At 41.0% G+C, this 19,584-nt stretch overlaps 1 protein-coding gene across 3 annotated transcripts in view; it reads left to right on the top strand.

Moving 5' to 3' along the window:
- Window positions 1-15,544, top strand: part of LOC126336344 (hydroxymethylglutaryl-CoA lyase, mitochondrial) — a 43,565-nt gene extending 28,021 nt beyond the window's left edge. For all 3 annotated transcript variants that reach the window (XM_049999918.1, XM_049999916.1, XM_049999917.1), the window contains exon 5: window positions 12,939-15,544. In XM_049999918.1, the coding sequence (XP_049855875.1) occupies window positions 12,939-13,166 (228 nt within the window). In that variant the 3' untranslated portion in view covers window positions 13,167-15,544. The remainder of the gene's footprint in view (window positions 1-12,938) is intronic.
- Window positions 15,545-19,584: the final 4,040 nt, after the last annotated feature.

The following is a 19,584-nucleotide window of genomic DNA, read 5'->3' as shown; positions in this document are numbered from 1 at the left end:
GTGAGTGTTCACTACACACACTTTTTGAAATTCTTCATAGTGTTATTTGAAGATATGCGTCGCGCAAATCAATTTTTGAAAAGTAGCGTCCATCGCCTAATTTGCCCAAGAGATCCTCAGGGTGTGGCAATGGATAAGAACCAATGACTGTTTCGGGGTTGACTGTAGCTTTAGTCAGCACAGAGGCAAATGTGACCTGAAGGGTTGTGAAGCAAAATCAGTGGACTTGCCCATTGAATAGCTGTGATGAGTGCAATAACTCTGTTATCTTGGAATTCTTTAAGTTCAGCAGCAACTTCATCCCCTAATGCAATGGGAATAGTTCTGGCCTGGCAAAATTTTGGCTGAGCATTGTCTTTCAGAGGAATATGTGTAACAAAATTGTTAGATTTGCCTAAATGTTCAGAAGAGAGTTCCAGGAATTCTTTAGTGTGCTAGCTACACTGTCTTTTTCGTGGAATGCAGACACCGACAACAAATTGTCCTGGGTGATAAAGCCAAAAAAATTGAAAGAATCAAGACCAAATATGTTGTCACACTCACATGATTATAGCACTGTAAAAGTCACTGTTTGCCTATGCGGTTGATACATGACAGGCAAAGTACATGTTCCGATAACGGGAATGTCTTGTCTATTACAAGTTGTCAGTTGCGTGATAGTTTTAGATAGGTGTTAGTAGCTTAGCATTTTATGTGTGTGATGAATTAGCAGTGTGACAGAGGCACCCATGTCCAGCTGAAATTTCACACATTTCCCAGAAAGAAGTAAATGAACAAAAAGTTTGTTTGACTGGCCTATCACTGAAGAAACTGCACATTTGCTGGTTTTGCTAATGCCCATTGCAGATGTTGAATATACTGCATTTATTACATGGGCCGTGCAACTAGATTTTTGTGAGTGAGCCGAATTCTTATGTTTGTTCCACAGCAAACGTACAGATGGCACATGTTCTTTCCTACCACAAGTGTAACACTGAGCTTGTCGGGAGGGACCGTCTTGGCACTTGTGTCATGAATAACACCGAGGGTAAGACTTAATTTTCTTCAGCTGTGTAGCCACCTATTGAGCGAACTGCTTACGTGGCGTAGAGAAGTGGTGTTTACTCCGCTTGACTAGCATAAGCCGCCGGTGCAGAATGGGGCGATCGCAAGCAAGGGACTCGGCCCAGCAAATAGCTAGCTGCTCAAGTGTATGAGCCAACAAAGCACCGGAATTTTGCTGATCTAGTATTTGCACTACCTGCTGAAATGACAGATTGGACTGTTCCAAAATTTGTTCCTGGGATTGATATCAGTTACATGTACACAATCACATCATGCAACATAACATACGAATATAAAGCACCGCAAGCACATTTGAATTGCATTTCTGTGTCGTACCCTGCAAAATGGTTACCCACTCGCCATAAATTCGTTCTGACCATTTTTTGCAATTAAAGAATTGACACTTACCTGCTACCACATTAACTTGTTGCTCATAATAGTTGTCAATGCTGCCACATTGTCGTAATCAAGTTCACTCGAAGTGGCGTTAGGAAAAAGTTTTGTGATTAATCTGAGTGCTGCACTTCCCACCGTAGAGAATAGACAGGGAAGTTTAGGAGTTCCTGGGACATTGTGAGATAGTATATGCGCCTCAAACTGTGACAAGCACTCGAACCATTTCACTTCTTGTTCACGAAATTGTCAAAAAGGTGGTATAGCAGTAGGTGTAGTTGGTGGTGCTTTTTCTGTTGGACACGCAGTGTTGGCCAGTAGCTGCTGCACTGTGTTAGGTAGTGCAGAAATCTGCTGCGTCTGGAACTGAAATATTTGCATTAGCCGTGTGGCGTCTAACTCTTGGGGCTGCGGTGTTTGAGCAGGGGGCAGGACGGTGGGGTGAGCATGTTGGAAGACACAAATGCAACAAACAGATCAGGCAAACAAGCTAAATAATGACAAAACAAAGAAATTTTCTGCAACACCCACCTGAAAACATGAATTAGCAAAAAAAGACAAATTGTTAAAGCAAATGAGCATCCCTGCAAAGTAAAGACGATAGAATTAAGGCGCCAGCACAATATATACGAGAAGTTCATGGCCGTTGGGCACAGGGCTCAGAGGATACTAGGTGCCAAATGTGGGGGTCTTGCCCATTGATCATGTATTGGGTGCCTGAACGATGCTGCGTTCTTCAAATGCTATACAACAGTTCAAGCAAATAACATTAATAGTTTTATTTCGGTAATGCAGACTGACAATATTTAACTTCGTATTTAAAATAACATGTCGCAAGCTATGCGCGACATACAAATAAGTCAGTCCTTTGCTATATACATTGTTCATGCAAGTTTGTCACACCATTTGTGGATTACTAATAACTGTTCTGTGAATGGCAGTCTAAAACTGCTTGAATACTGAGCCGGTCTGAGCAGCCTAGCCTGGCAGGAGCGGTGCTTATATTCACTTCTTGCAGAGGGCGCTCATGTCGTCGCACGGTCCTTGTCGGGGCTACTGGTTGACGTCACCTCACTGCCTTTTCTGGTCTTCCGTTATTTCTCTTCCTTCCAGTGCTTGTGGTTATGCCAGAACAGTCAGCAATAGTAATTCATATTTTGTTGAGTACCACCTCATAGAAAACTAGTAAATAGTTCATGCATATTGACATTGGAGGATGTCTACTGGCTGCTTCTCCATTTTTTCTCAGTTATTGTCAGTGGACATTGTCAATAAGGTATAGCCTTTTAAAGAGACACAGACTGCTAATCATAATTTGTGTCAGTTGAGATTATTGGTGAAGATTTGTTATTTTAATGTTACTAGATTGCTGCTGACCAAAGAAGTGAGGTAGCATAGTGTTGAGATCTGAGAGTGAGGTTTAAATTGATGCTCAGCAATACAGACATGAGTTTTCTATGGTTTTCCTAAATCACTTGAGGCAAATGCTGGAATGTTTCTTTAGAAAAAGCCACAGCCAACTTGCTTTCTCATTGTCGTCCAAATAGTGTGTCTGCCTTATTAGTTGTCATCTTAAATCTGATGAAAAGTTGAACAGTGATCTTCATTTTTGAAAGTGAAAATCTTCTGTTACTTAAATCATGAACAATGCTGAGATGCAAATAGCAGCCAACCCTACACAATGTGGCTCTACATGTTCAAGCATGCTTGATGTTTCCGAACATGCTTCATACCCTGGAGGTGAATTTCTGAAAGGAGTATAATTTTTAGGATTTAGATGTGATGTTAAGTGTGGCATGCGCACAGAAATGCATTCTCATCATGAGCAATGGGCGATTCTGTCTCATTATTCTGTAGGGGTGCCTGCCTGAGTCGGATGTCACCTGCACACTTGCAGCATTGTCATTACTTTCTCTTTACTACATAGCTCCATAGGTGCCAGGAAGTTCTTCATAATCGGGCACATGTGATTATATGTGATGCCATTAAATTTTTGTTGGAAGATGCAAATTCAGGGAAAATTTCATTATAAACTGTATTAGGGAGGTGGCAGGAATTGCTGGGTATTCATACTACTTTAGAAAAACAAGGAGGAAAGAGAAGAAAATTGCATTGTATTCTAGGTAACATGTAAAATACGGGAAAGACAAACCCTCACCTGTAGCAGAATCGTGTAATGCATTGACACACAGAATAGAAAACTGTTCACTATTTTTAGAGCTATCTTACTTTCCGTCTAGCTGAAAGTACACACATTGACATACACAACTAAACAAACCCCCAAATGAATGCTTCTGTGGTGAAACTAATTATTGCTTATTGAGAGCAGTTGCCTCGTTGATGGGTGTGGGTAGGGGGTGGAGAAAGATACACAAGCAGTGAGGGGATAGTGGGGTTTTGCTAACCATGAGTGGAAAAGGCAGATGACTCAAAGGGTGCACAATGACAGAAGAGGAAAGGGTAAAGGTAAGGTGAGGGAAAGCAGGTTAGCTGAGTTTTTGGCAAAGAAGATAAGAACTTAAGATATCCTGAAGAGAGAATTCTCACTCTCATAATTTAGAGAAATCTGTGGTGGAAGGGTGTGTTCAAATGGCATGCATATTGAAGAGCTTCAAAGTCATGGGTGCTGGGGTGAGCAGCATGTTTGGCAATTTGATGGTGGACTTTGCGGTTGGCTGTTTAGTGATGGCTGTTCATGTGAATACAGAATTAGTTTCCTGTCATGCCCACAGAATGCTGCACAAGAATTGCAGTAAAGCTGATAAATAGCATGACAGTGTTCAAATGTGGTCCTGCCATTTATAGGGCAGGCAATGTCTGTGACTAGACTGAGGCGGTAGATCCGTGTGTGGGACAGGTTTTGCATGTGGGTCAACCATAAGGGAATGACCCATCAAATGCAAGTTCCCACCCTGGCTGGGTGGCAGGGCACTACTTTGGGTGATGTGGGTAGGATTTCACTCATCGTAGGGCACTAAGACATCGCTCAACTGGGGTCACTGTGAGAGGTACTCAAACCCATGGTGAAGGATACGGTGGGCTTTTCAAACCCAGTAGTGACGGGTGGTCGGAGGAGAGCTAGTCAGTGGCTGGCTAACAGGTATATTGGTGTCAAAGGAGGAGATGGCATAGGACATGTTTAAGGATGAGCTGGAAAAGATATTGTTCTGTCACTAAAGACTCCGATAAAGCTAAAGGTATATTTTGACAACTCCTGTTTTTCACTGAGTGTCGGATTGTGTGGCAGCGACAGAGCACCTCGTGTTTCTGCTGCTAAGGCGAGTACACCATTTGTTTGTTGTACACTTTTACGAGCTTCCAACAGGAGCGCCATATTTACAGATACCTGTGTAGTTACTAGATTATTTTTGTAACTTCTTACATAGTATACTGCTTACTAGGCACAACCTTTTACGAGGGGCGTTTGAAAAGTTTGTGCAAAAATAAAATCTACTTACATGTTTGGGGTAAACTTTTCTATTTTTCGACGTAGTCTCCTTTTAGGCTTATACACTTTGTCCAACGCTGTTCTAATTTGTTGATCCCTTCCGAATAATAGGAATTGACCAAGTCTGCAAAATAGCTATTAGTTGCTGCAATAACATTCTCGTTTGGATAAAATCTTTGTCCCACCAGCCATTTCTTCAAATTGGGGAACAAACAGTAGTCCAAGGGAGCCAAGTCTGGAGAATAGGGGAGATGTGAAAATAGTTGGAATCCTATTTCCATTAATTTTGTGACCACAACTGCTGAGTTGTGTGCTGGTGCACTGTCATGATGGAAAAGGACATTTTTGTGGTCCAATCGCCGGCATTTTTCTTGCAGCTCAGTTTTCAAATAGTTGAATAACGAAGAATAATACGCACCTGTAACAGTTTTCGACTTTTCCAGATAGTCGATGAGGATTATCCCTTGTGAATACCAAAAGTCAGTCACCATAACCTTTCTGGCTGAAGGAATGGTCTTTGCCTTTTTTGGCACGGATTCTCCCTTGGTAACCCATTGTTTAGATTGTTGTTTGGTCTCGGGAGTACATTCATGTATCCATGTTTCATCCACTGTGACGTAACGATGCTTAAAGTCCTGCGGATTCTTACTGAACAGCTTGTAACACTTCACACGATTCCGTTTTTGGCCAAGCGTGAGCAGTCGCGGAACCCATTTTGCAGATAGCTTTCTCATGTCCAAATGTTTATGCAAAATATTATGTACCTATTCATTTGAGGTGCACACAGCACTAGCAATCTCACGCACTTTAACTCTTCTGTCATCCATCACCACATCATGGATTTTATCAATGATTTCGGAGTCGTAACCTCCACAGGGTGTCCAGAACGTTCAGCATAACTTCTGGCCATATGACCACTCCGAAAATTTTGAAGCCACTTGCAAATGATTCTAATTGAAGCTGCAGAGTCTCCATAATGTTTATGAAGCTTCTCTTTAGCAGGCATTTTGTATTTCATAAAGTAATGTTTAGTCACCGCACAAAATTCTTTTTCATCCATTTTTTGACAATCACTCTACTTCCTTGATTCACACGAATGTCAAACATATAGAAATAGACCAATATGACTGAAATGTGGCATACGTTCTTTCCAAAGATGCTACTAACTAAACATGACTTCAGTACTTGCTGGTGGTACCATTTCTTGGGGTTTGCACGCCCCTCGTATTTTAATAAGAGTGAAGCATACAGTATCACCATTGTTATCGACCTTTATATCAAACCTCATATCGTACAGGCCTTTGTTTGTTTTGCTTAGAATAGCTCACTGTTGGATAGACCATCAGAGACAGAGCACATAGTTTTCCTGCTGCTAATAAGCCGAGTACACCGATGGTTACATATTTTTATGAGCTTCAAACAGGAGTGACTGCAGTAATGGATAGGAACTGTGATTGCTGTGTACAGATGCGAGCTGTGTTGGCAGCCCTTCACTCTCAGCTCCAGGCTGTGTTGGCTTCTGTCGCACAGCTTGAGGCTGCTGCCAAGGGTCATCACTGTGGTGGGTCGGACGTGGAGATGCAAGGATTGCTGAGCATGTCCCACATGTTCCCCGATTGGTGCACTGCTGTGGCCGCCTCAAGTACTGCCTGTACAAAGGTTCACCCCTCACCTGTGGTCTAGTGGGCAATCATTCCATAGTCTGGCAGGCAGTGAAAAACTTTCCGAGGGGCCGATTGTAGGGCCTCCCCGGTTCATTTGACGAACAGATTTTGGGCGTTACCTCTGGCTGACGATCCCTCTAAGCCGGATGCATTCGTCCACTCTGTTCCAGAGGAAGCTTCTGAGCCCACAAGGTCTGGGCATTCATAGAGGGCGGGTTTCTTGGTAGTTGGGAGCTCCAACATTAGGTGCGTAATGGGGCCCCTTAGGAACATGGCCGCCAAGGAGAGGAAGCAAGCCAGTCAACACTCCGTGTGAATGAAGGGGGGGGAGTCATTCCAGACGTGAAAAGGGTGCTTCTGGATGCCATGAAAAGTACAGGGTGCAGCCAACTGCAGGTGGTAATTCATGTCTGTACCAATTACATGTGTTGCTTTGGATCGGAGCAGATAGCACAAATGGTAAATACTGCCAGTCTTGCTTCCAAGATTAAGCCGGAGCTCACCATCTGCAGCATTGTTGATAGAACCAGCTGTGGTCTTTTCGTGCAGAGCCAAGTGGAGGGTTTGAATTAGAGGCTCAGGCGGTTCTGTGGCAGTGTAGGCTGCAGATTTCTTGACTTATGCGATCAGATGGTAGGTTTATGGGTTCCACTTAAGTCTGGAGCCACTACACACAGGAAGCGGCTACACGGGTAGAGAATGCCGTGTGGAAGGGACTGTGCAGTTTCTTAGATTAGAGGATCTCATGGAACCACAGAAAGGGCATCCGTCTAAAAGGGGGCAGATAAAACAAGTAAGGTAGTTGCAGAAATGATTGGTATTGTAGTTGTAAATTGTCGTAGTTATGTTGGGAAAGAACAAGAGTTCAAAGCCCTAATAGAAAGCTCTGAAGCTTAAATAGTTACAGATACAGAAAGCTAGCTAAAGCCAGGAGTAAGTTCAGCCAAAACTTTTTCAAATAATCTAACAGTGTGTAGAAAGGATAGATTAAATACAGTTGGTGGTGGAGTATTTATTGCTGTCAGAAATAGTTTGCCTTGTAGTGAAATTGAAGTAGATAGTTCCTGCAAAATAGTATGGGTAGAGGTTATACTTGACAATTGGATTGAACTATTAATTGGATCGTTGTACCGGCCCCATGGCTTAGAAGATATAATTGCTGAACATTTCAATTACATACCCCACTCAAACAATTATAGTCGGTGATGACTTCAATCTACCCTCCATATGCTGGAAAAATTATACGTTTAAAACTGACAGCAGGCATTAAATGTCATCTCCAATTGTACTGAATACTTTCTCAGAAAATTATTTTGAACAATTAGTTCATGAGCCCAGTCGAAGCGTAAATGGTTGTGAAAGCATACTTCACTTCTTAGGAACAAATAATCGTGGACAAATGGTGAGTATCGTGATGAATAGAAGGATTAGCGACAACAAGGCAGTTGCTGCTAGGCTGAATACTGTAACACTATAACCATCAGAAAGAAACACAAAGTATATCTATTTAAAAAAGCTGATAAAATGCTCTTAACGTCTTTTTAAGAGACAGTGTTCACTCCTGATCTGACCATGTAAGCGTAGAAAAGTTGTGGAATGGTTTCAAAGAGATCGTATCGACAGCAATTAAGAGAGATATATACCACATAAATTAACAAGTGGTGGTACTGATCCCCCATAGTACACAAAAGAGGTCAGATCGCTGTTGCAGTAGCAGTGAAAAAAGAATGCCAAATTTAAAATAGCGCAAAATTCCAGACTGTCAGAGTTTTGCAGAAGTTCAAAATGTAGCACATAATTCAATGCAAGATGCTTTTAATGATTACCACAACGAAATTCTGCTTAGAGATCTGGCAGAAAACCCAAAGTGATTCTGGTTATACCTAAAGCACATAGTTGCAAGACGCAATCAATACCTTTACTGCAGGATAACAACGGTGAAGTCACTGATGACAGTGCCATTAAAGCAGAGCTATTAAACACGGTTTTTGCAGAACTCCTTTGCCAAAGAAGATTAATTAAATATTCCCGAATTCCTATCAAGAACAACTGCCAAGATGAGAAACATAGTAGATATCCTCGGTGTAGCAAAGCAATTTAAATCACTTAATAAAGCCAAGGCATCTGGTCCAGATTGTATACCAGTCAGGTTTCTCTGAGTATTCTGATACAATAGCTCCATATTTAGCAGTTATATACAATTACTCACTCACAGAAAGATCCATACCTGAAGACTGCAAAATTGCTCATGTCACACCAATACCCAAAAAGGGAAGTAGGAGTAATCTGCTGAATTACAGGCCCTTATCACTAACGTCGATTTGCAGTAGAGTTTTGGAACATATACTCTATTCGAACATTATGAAGTACCTCGAATAAAATGATTTATTGACACATAGTCAGCATGGATTCAGAAAATATCATTCTTGTGAAACACAACTCACTCTTTATACTCGTGAAGTGTTATCGACAGGGATTGTCAAATTGATTCCATATTTTTAGATTTCCAGAAGGCTTTCTACACGTTCCTCACAAGTGTCTTCTAACCAAACTGTGTGCCTATTGAATATCGCCTCATTTGTACGACTGGATTAGTGATTTCTTGTCAGAAAGGTCAAAGTTCGTAGTAATAGACAGAAAGTCATAGAGTATAGCAGAAATAATATCTGGCATTCCCCAAGGAAGTGTTGTAGGCCCTCTATTGTTTCTGAGCTATATTAATGACACAGGAGACAATCTGAGTAGCCATCTTGAGATTGTTTGCAGATGTTGCTGTCATTTACTGTCTTGTAAAGTCATCCGATGATCAAAACAAATTGCAAAATGATTTAGATATCTGTATGGTGCAAAAAGTGGCAACTGGCCCTGAGTAAAGAAAAGTGTGAAGTTACTCACATGAGCACTAAAAGTAACCCGCTAAATTTTGATTACGTGATAAGTCGCACAAATATGAAGGCTGTAAACTCAACTAAATACTTAGGAATTACAATTACAAATAACTTAAATTGGAACAATTACATAGATAATTCATGGATAGAGCAAACCGAAGACTGCGATTTATTGGCAGAACACTTAGAAGGTGCAACAGGTCTACTAAAGAGACTGCTTACACCACACTTGTCAGTCCTATTCTGGAGTGTTGCTGTGCAGTGTCGGATCCGCATCAGATGAGATAGACGGATGACATCGAAAAAGTACGAAGAAGGGCAGCTCATATCGTACTATCGCGAAATAGGGGAGATAGTGCCACAGACATGATACGTGAATTGGAGTGTCAATCATTAAAACAAAGGCATATTTTGTTGCGATGGGATCCAATTTCAATCACCAGTTTTCTCCTCCGATTGCTAAAACATTCTATTGACATCTACCTACATAGGGAGAAACAGTCATCACAATTAAAGAAGAGAAATCAGGGCTCGCACAGAAAAATTTAAGTGCTCATTTTTCCCGCATGCCCCTTAGAGAGTGGAATGGTAGGGAGATGGCTTGAACTCTCTGCCAGGCACTTTGTGAATAGCAGAGTAATCACGTTGATGTAGATGTAGATGCAGACGCAGACATGGCATTCCCAGGTGGCGAGGCTGCAAGGAAGAGACTTTTTGATATGGAATGGGTGACAGCGGTCAAAGTGGTGGTTGTTGGATTGTGCACTGCATATGAAACATGTCTTTACAGAGCCATCTGAGAGGTGGAATCGACATATATGAAGGTGCCATGTTGTGTCGAGAAGGACGAGGTGAAGTGAATTTGGAGTAGGTATTGAGCTTAGGGAGGGAAGAGTGAAGGCTGTCCTGCAGTGAGTCCAGATCATGAAAATGTCATCAGTGAATCAGAACCACACTAAGAGTTTTAGGTATCGACTAGATAGGAAGGATTCCTCATGTTACCCCATAAATAATTTGGCATAGGACGGTACCATGTGAGTATCTCTGGCAGTACCACCACAGATTTGTTTATAAATTTGGCTCTCAAAAGTGAAATAATTGTGTGTTAGTATATGATTGACCAGAAGGATTAGGAAAGAGTTGGTGGGTTATCAGGTCACTGGGAAAGGTAGCATTCCATGGCCTCAAAGCCATGGGATGGGCATGGGGGATATTGGTATACAAGGATGTAGCATCCACAGTGACCAGAGTGGAGTCTGGTTGTAATGATACAGGAGTTGTGGAAAGTCAGTGAAGGAAATGAGCAATGTCTTGGATGTAAGATGGGAAGTTACAGACAGTAGTTTGGTGAATTGGTTAACCAAGTCAGAGATTAGTTTTGTGGGAGCATAACCAACCACAGTGGGATTATCAGCAGGCTGCCTTGTGGGGTTGGGTTTGTTGACCAGGTATAAGGTGGGGGTGAGAGAGGTAGCTGGTGTGGGGATGTGTTAGGTTTTGGGATGGAGCCCTGTGGAGCTATTGTATTCTACTTTAAGGATTGAATCATAGTCATAAAGTTTGTGTGCAGAGGTGTTGGAAAGGTGGTTGAAACGCGCAGAACAGTCACCACAATTTGTGGCCACAGTGGTGGAGCTTTTCTCCAGGGGAAGGTTTTCATCTTTGAATATCTGTGTTTTCCGTAGGAGTGATGTTCGACTCGCTTGGAAGATATGTAGAAAAGAAAGGTAAAGCCAGATTAGAAATAATGGACACTTGAAACATTGCCATTGAATGACTGGGTGGAAGGGGAGGAGGATCACAGTTGAGAAGATTGGAACTGTTTTAAACAAAGTTCTTTATTGAGTTTTGGTTGGCTGTTGTCAATGGAGTGTATGGCTAAGAAATGTTTTCACATCAGTGAATGAGTGTAGCAAGGTAGGTTCTCTAAAGTCCAGCATTGTTGAACTTGGGTTTTGGTCTAAAGGCAATGCCTTTAGATAGCACTGAGACTTATGAAAGGGTCAGAGTTTTGGCAGGTAGGTTGACAGCAGTGATACGGGATCAGTGACAAAGAGCAGTGTGTTTCATGGAGGGTGGACAAAGTTCTTTGGGATATGGAATGCAGAATAAGTTAGAAATGCATAGTTGGGAGCTATGAGTGATTGATGAGAAGATTAAATCAGAGTGGTAGGTTCTCCATTGGCTAGAAGCAATCCCTTTTGAGCCTAAGAAAGGAATAGCTGGGACAGCTTCCTTAAAGGGTGCTGGGAATGCTGTTCCAACTGTTGAAGAGCAAGAGTTCCTAAGTTCGCTGTAGCGATAGCATCCATGAAGCTGTGGCCACAGAGTAAAAGGATTTTACAAAAGGAGCAGAGGCTGTCAGATATATGGTTTGAGCTTGGATTGTGTGATTATGAAGGACCATATTAATGAGGGTGATGGACTTCTGGAACTGAAAAAGGTGAAGATTCTTGCAGTAGGGGTGACAACCCAAGATGCCACTTTTAAGGTAAAGCCCATTTTATACAGGAGGCTATTTTCCCCAACATCCTATCTTCCTGAAGTAACCCCTTGCTTCAATCTTCATTAGGCCTTCTACTTCACATCTCCACTTGCCCCCCTTCTCCCAATCCAAACCAAATTCACCCTCCTTCCCCACCAACTTCAAACCCTCTTAGTTATTCTTCTATTTCATTCTAGCATTGTTTTCTTTATCCATATCCTCTGCCTTTCCTTGTTCTTTTTCAGCATTTCTCCTAATAACCTCCAGTCTTGCCTGAATTAGGTCTCAAATACCTACTTGCTCCACTCCAGAGTGAATAACACTGACACATCCTGTACTGGTCTTTCCTCAAGTTCACTTTCTCACTTACCCACACATCTTCCGCATAACTACTGCCCTAGGTTACCTGGTTAGGCTACAGCACCATGAGAGAAAGTGTTTGGGTGCGTGCACTTAAGTCAGTGTGCCACTTGTGTGTGTGTATGTATTCATGGCATTTCTGCACTTTTGTTGAGCATACCTTTGAAAAAGATACTAGTTCTGGATCTAAATATACTTATTGTTTGTTACTAAAGATGTGCATTGAAATAATGGTGTGATTTGGCATAGGCTTCATACCTTAGTCATTGTTATTAGTGAATTGTGTGCAATGTTTAGAGGTGATGTGTTCTGACAGCTTTTGATTAAATGTACACTTCATCATTTAACACTTTTGAAATTTTAATGAAATACATTAATAAACTTCCTCAATCATTAGATTGTTTTCTCATTGCATACCAAATTTTATTTAGTGAATATGTTAATAAATGTGATAGGTGGTGACTTGTATGAAGCAGGATCTTTAATTGGTTGACATTCAGCTTTCAGCTCTGCTATGACAGTTAGCATTCTGCTTCTCTTGGTGTTGACGTATTTATTATTTGTAGCTTGAGTTACAGTTTTAACATGTTCATACAACAATTGTGACCAATGCAAGCAGTGCCTCTTCACATCATATTGTCACCTATGTTTTTCAGTGTGGTGTAACAGTTGTGGACTCATCAGCCTCTGGGCTAGGTGGCTGTCCATATGCCAAAGGTGCATCAGGAAACGTTGCTACTGAAGACCTTGTCTACATGCTACATGGAATGGGCATCGAAACAGGAATTGACATGGAAAAGCTCCTCGAAGCTAGTGAATTTATTGCAAATAGTCTTAAAAGGCCAACTGGTTCTAAAGTGTGTCAAGCTCTTAGCAAGTTATGATATGTTAACAAAAACATCTTGGCTGTATTTATATCTGTGATCATACCTCATTATAATAACTCAAAACAAATTCTGTACTTGGAGTGTAATATATTCTATTTTGAGGCACTACTTTAGCCATTGAGCAACATATTTTGACACTGTTCAGCAAAACTACCTACGAAATAGCAATACCTGTTAGTAACTGAGCTGTGTGAATAGTAGATGCCTGCCTGCTGCACATTCAACCTTTCAGTTTTTGAAGAGTAATGATTTTTCATCATTGTAGTTTTTAAAACAGTAATTCCAAATTAGATTTGTGGATTTCCCATTGTAGGAGAAGTAATATTTTATATTTATGGGAGCAAAGATTGATATTTTGCAACCATTATATCTTTGTGTTATCTGGTACATGATTTGCTCAACATCAATCTGCATCTATAGTTGAGGCTACTAAAGCATGCTGGGGTGGTGCTACTTGTTTCAGAGGTAGTTAGTTCAATTCCTGGTAATGAAAGAAATTCGACCAGTAAGGGAGGTGTAAAATTGTTGATCACCAGACTGCACCAGTGGAGAGATAAATATGCTATGTGCTGTACCACATTTTTACCCCCTCCTTCAATAATCATCATCATAACACAAACATGACAGTTGACAGCCATTACAGTCACCTATTCTCAGCAGATACAAAAGACGCAACAATCATTCACTGAGAGAAAAGAGGCTGTTGTGTGTGTTTCCAGTGAGGCATCTGCATCAACCCCTGAGTAACTCCTAGCCAACAAAGCCAAACAACACCTCCTTTTGTTTTAAACTGATAGAAACAAAAGTTCATTAACTTACAAAGTAAGCTACTATAAAAATTACTAGATTACTGATGGCTCAGTGATAAAGTGCCAGATTTATGATCCAAGTGTCTTAAGTTATTTTCTTGGTCAGTTCTGAGGTTTTTGTCTGTTACTTATAATTTTTTCCATTAATGTTTGTTAATGTTGAAAATGCAAAGTTGTGCACGATTACTTTACCACTGAGGTAGGCGACAAATTGGTTAAGATACAGCATTCAGAAAATCGTCCAATCAGCCAAATTTCAGTTTTCCTTGATTTCCATAAATCACTTAAGGCAAATATCAGGGTGATCCCCTGGCAGAGTTACCTATGCTTGTCCTATCTGAGCATGTGCTACCTTTAATAGCCTTGTTATCCATGAGGTACTAAATTTTGATCCAACAAATAGACTCTTACACTAGTATTAATGACTTAGACCAGCAGTTGTCCTGTGATGATGTTGCTTCCTTAGTTATCACAAGTAAATATCAAAATAGTCTTAATATTTCTTCAATATTTAATGCAATTTACTGATTTATAACTTGGTTTTTGCAGGCAGCATTGCTATAGTGTATTGAACTACTGACACAGAAATCGCACTTCATTTCCTGTTGTTACCTGCGAGTATTTAAAGTTAATGTTACATTTTTTTTACTGATTTCTGTAGGGAATCATATTCTTATGTGCTGAGATCAGAGGATTTACTGTGTTTTGGAATAATTTACTTGTTAATGATTGTATGGAATTTAAATGCTGACACTTCTTTCATATTTCCATCTCTGTTCCTCAATTGGGCTTCAGAAATGTGTCCATTCCAGTAATACAGAGAAAGCATTCCATTTACTGTGTAAGTTTCTACTTTCAGGGTAAAAGCAGATTTTGAAAAACTTAATTTATCAGCGAAAATATAAATTTGAGTTATGTGATAGGATCTTCAGAGAAAAAGTACCCAGAGTTAAACTTTATTAGGTTGATGGGTGTCAGCATACATACACATTGCTAGCTTTTAAATTCGAAATTTACTTTTATTTGTTGCTAATAGGCAGTCAACTTCATCAGCTTATACCAATTCATCTCAGACCCTTGTGTGGGGGGGAATGTGCAAGTAGGATGGGAGGGGGAATTATAGATCGAATTTGTTACAAATAGTTTTGCACAAAACAGGGTATATAAGGGCATAATACTGTTTGCACAGCACATAAATTATATAAAACAGTTGCTGGAAATGAATTCTATTTTGGTTGCAAAAGGCACTGATAGTCACTGTCTAATTGCCTGTCAGGGATTTCTAAGCATTTGAAATCCCTCTAGTATTCAAAAACGGAATAATAACTGGAAGATACATTTCTAAATATCACAGTGGATCCATTGAGGCGTACTACAGTGTTTCTTAAAGTGTTTGGTTGATGAATTGCATTTTGTATTGACATATTTGCTTTTCATTTATGTTAGTCTGTTATGTGTACTGCTGTTAGAATGAGATTGTTATTGACTTAATGTTATTTACATTCCAAAATGATTTGTGCTCTTTTTTAATATTTTGTGTCTACATAAACTCGACTATTGAGTTAACAGTTGTTGGCTTTCATAATTTCTCTTGTAACCTTTTACTTATTTTTGTTGGGTGCTGTGTACACAGTGAAACTTAGTAATGTGAATCTGAGAGCAGGAAGTGCAAGAAAAAATTGAGAAAGTTAAAAAAAGAAACTGGCTGTAGAAGACTTGGAAAAAAATTTTGAACTATACTAACACTACACTTCTGTTCATCCTTCTTCCCCACAATTGTCCAAAATGAAGCATTTCACTATTTGTCTTTTTGTGCCTGTTAACAGTGGATGTTACGTATTACAAGCACTACACAAATTAAATCTTCTAGGTTGCATATCAGAATGTGTGTTTGCAGGTATTAGTACTGTCTGTGTTGTATTAGAAATTAAACAGTGGAACATTCAGGATGGAATAATTATATTATTTTGTAGTGGCAAGCAGTCCCTCTCAAAATATACCAATGGCCTCACTGAGCCATTCACAGACCGTAATTACTCTCCCAATTTTGTACAGAAATGTATCTCTCGTGCCTTCTCTCTCCAGTCAATGACCTGCCACAGTCCCACCATTGGGCCACATAGGGACATGTCCTCATGACTCATTACCACCTAGTGCTGGAGCAACTGAATCACATTTTCTGCTAGAGTTCTGGCTGACCCTTGTTGTGCTCTGAAATGAGAAATGTCTTGCCCATTACCCTTCCCACCCCTACAACACTGGTATTCTGTCACCCACCAAACATAGGCAGTATCCATGTCTATCCCTACTCCACCCGTGCTCCCAGTCCCTTGCCTCATGGCTCATATCCCAGTAATAGACCTAGGTGCACAATCTATTCCATATATTCTTCCACCACCACCACCACCACCACCACCACCACCACCACCAGTTATTCCAGTCTGGTCACAAGCACCATTCATCCAGTCAAAGGCGGGGCTACCTGTCAAAGCTGCCATGTGATCTACAAACCAAGTTGCAGCTACTGTACTGCATTCTACATGGGCATGACCACCAACAAGCTGTCTGTCCTCACGAATGGGCACTGCCAAATTGTAGCCAAGAGACAGGTGGACCACCCAGTTGCCGACCATGCTGCCCAACACAATGTTTTTCAGTTCAATGACTGCTTGAGTTTCTGCCATCTTGATCCTTCCTACCAATAGCATCTTTCCTGAAATGTGCAAGTGGCAAATCTCTCTGCAATATAGCCAACATTCCCATAACCACCTTGGCCTCAACCTTAGTTTTTCCCAGTCCAGCACCCTCGTGTCCCCCTTCCCTTCTCCCACTACTATTCCATTAGTGAACCCACAGTCTTTCCCCCTCTTCACTTTTCCTCCACTGCACCCAGCAACCCTACCATGTCACCACATCCCTGCATGCCCCACACAAGCAGCACTTCAGCGTCCTCCACACTTACCCTGTTACCCCTATCCCTCCCTGACCAACTCTTCTCCTACACCCACAGCCTCTTGCCCAAAAGCTCACACGTTTAGCAGTCTTTTTGTTGTGCCTCTTGGCAACTCTACATCTGTTCTGTAAAGTGTTAGCAGTTAAATTGTGAAGTGTAACTGCCCTTCTGATACTTCCTTTCTTCCTTCTTCACAAAGACAAGTCGTGTGAGGTCTTCCTTACATCCTGTTTTTGGATGAATTTTCAGAAAGTCCTAGAATAGAATATGAATCACTTCCTTGCAAAAGCAACTGGTCCTTATTTATTGTGCTGGACAGCAACATCAACCTCTATTAGATGAGGGTGAATACATCTACATGAAGTATAAAAGTTAAAGGAAAAATAAAATATAATTGAACTGAAGTAAATTAGTGAAAATGGCACAGTTAAAGGTAATGGGATGCACATTGTTAGTATGAGCTGTGTCAAATTTATCTGAAATTATGATATGAAGTTGAGTAATAGAATATGCCTCAGAAAAGGACACGTTAATAGGAGTGGTAAATGAATACTGCACAAGTAATACATTGCAGAAGAAAATTCAGCATACACTTGAAATGTGGCCATCTGTTTATTATAGTTATAACAGACCAGGAGACCATAGATACTGGTTGACCCAGAGTGGGCAGCAGTTCCCCACCCAAGCATTCGTGCAGTGTGTGTGGCAGCATCAAACACAAGTAGGCAGTAATCCCAGAATGACTACGAGTACATCCCTGTAGGTGAGCTAAAATGAGTGTCTGCTTGCTCAAACAAGACGCAAGAGGCATAGTGTCACTTTTTGATTTATTCTATCTCCAGATTGCAAGCATGTGAACAGAATACATATTCATATGTATAAGTTACAGAAATACATTGGTTAAATGTTAACTCTGCAGTATTGCTGTGGGTTTGTGCAGTGCTCCCTGAACATGGGCCTGATTTAAACCCGCAAACCGCCCACCAGAGCGTTGTCTCGCCATGTATCAGCATTATCCTTAATTTATGATCATTAGTGTATTTTATACGAGGGTCACTACAAAAGAAATTTACACTATTTTTGTAGAAATACAGTTTTCATTCTGCATGTGTGAAAGTTTTACGGTGTGTAGATACATCCTTCCCGCTTGTTTTCAAACTTAGTTCAACCTGTTCCAGTGAGTGGCACCGTCACAGCATGTCTTAAAGATGGCTACTACACCTGACGTTCGTCAGAAGCAACGTGCTGCCGTAGAATTTCTGTGTTGTGAAAACGAGACAGTGGGAAACATCCAGAAGAGGTTGAAAAAGGTGTATGGAGATGCTGTCGATTGCAGTACAGTTAGTCGATGGGCCAACAGGTTAAGTGATGAAAGCAGCAGACCTCATACTGCACACACTCCAGACAATGTTAGAGAGTTAACGAATTGGTGACTGCTGACACACATCACAGTGAACAGATTGTCACGTTACATAGCGATAAGGGAAGGAAGTGTTTGCAGAATATTGAAAGTGTTGGCGTTAAAAAAGGTTTGTGCCAGGTGGGTTCCCAGGATGTTGACAGTGGCTCACAAAGAAACAAATGAACTTTTGGAACAGTTCTTGGAAGAATTGTGACAGGTGATGAAACATGGCTCCATCATTTTTCACCAGAGATAAGAGGCAATCAGTGGAGGGGCATCTTGTAAGTTCACCCAGGAAAAAGAATTGAAAACCACACCTTCTGCTGGAAAAGTTATGGGTACGGTGTTTTTCGATTCCGAAGGACTCTTGCATGTGGAAATCATGCCAAGTGGAACCACCATAAATTCTGATGCATATGTGACGACACTGAAGAAACTTCAAGCTCTACTGAATCATGTTCGACCACATCGGCAAAAGCAGGATGTTTTGCTGTTGCACGACAATGCAAGGCCACATGTCAGTCAAAAAACCATGGAAGCGTTCACAAAACTCGGATGGACAACACTGAGACATCCACATTGCAGTCCTGACCTGGCTCCATGTGACTATCATCTCTTTGGGAAACTGAAAGACTCTCTTCATGGAACAAGGTTTGAAGATGATGACTCCCTTGTGGATGCTGCCAAACAGTGGCTCCAACAGGTTGGTCCAGAATTTTACTGTGCGCGTATACAGGCACTGGTTCCAAGATGGCGTAAGACAGTTGAGAGGGATGGCAATTACGTGGAGAAATGAAAATATTGTTCCTACAGTATGTATCTACACACTGTAAAATTTTCAAACATGTAGAATAAAAGATGGATTAAAAAAAATTGTGTACATTTATTTTGGAATGTCCCATGTACCATCATGGACACCTCTGTACTGCTGATCAGCAGGAGAGAAAGATGGAGGATGGTGTCCGTGATAGTAAATACTTTTTTTTCTTTTTCTTCTTCTTCTTCTTCTTCTTCTTCTTCTTCTTCCTCCTCCAGATCAGGTTACTGACTGGTTTGATGCGGCCCGCCACGAATTCCTTTCCTGTGCTAACCTCTTCATCTCAGAGTAGCACTTGCAACCTACGTCCTCAATTATTTGCTTGACGTTTTCCAATCTCTGTCTCCCTCTACAGTTTTTGCCCTCTACAGCTCCCTTTAGTGCCATGGAAGTCATTCCCTCATGTCTTAGCAGATGTCCTATCATCCTGTCCC

The sequence above is a fragment of the Schistocerca gregaria genome, chromosome 2 (assembly GCF_023897955.1).
Source record: "Schistocerca gregaria isolate iqSchGreg1 chromosome 2, iqSchGreg1.2, whole genome shotgun sequence".
Lineage (NCBI taxonomy): Eukaryota > Metazoa > Arthropoda > Insecta > Orthoptera > Acrididae > Schistocerca > Schistocerca gregaria.
This window is presented reverse-complemented; position numbering and strand designations above follow the sequence as displayed.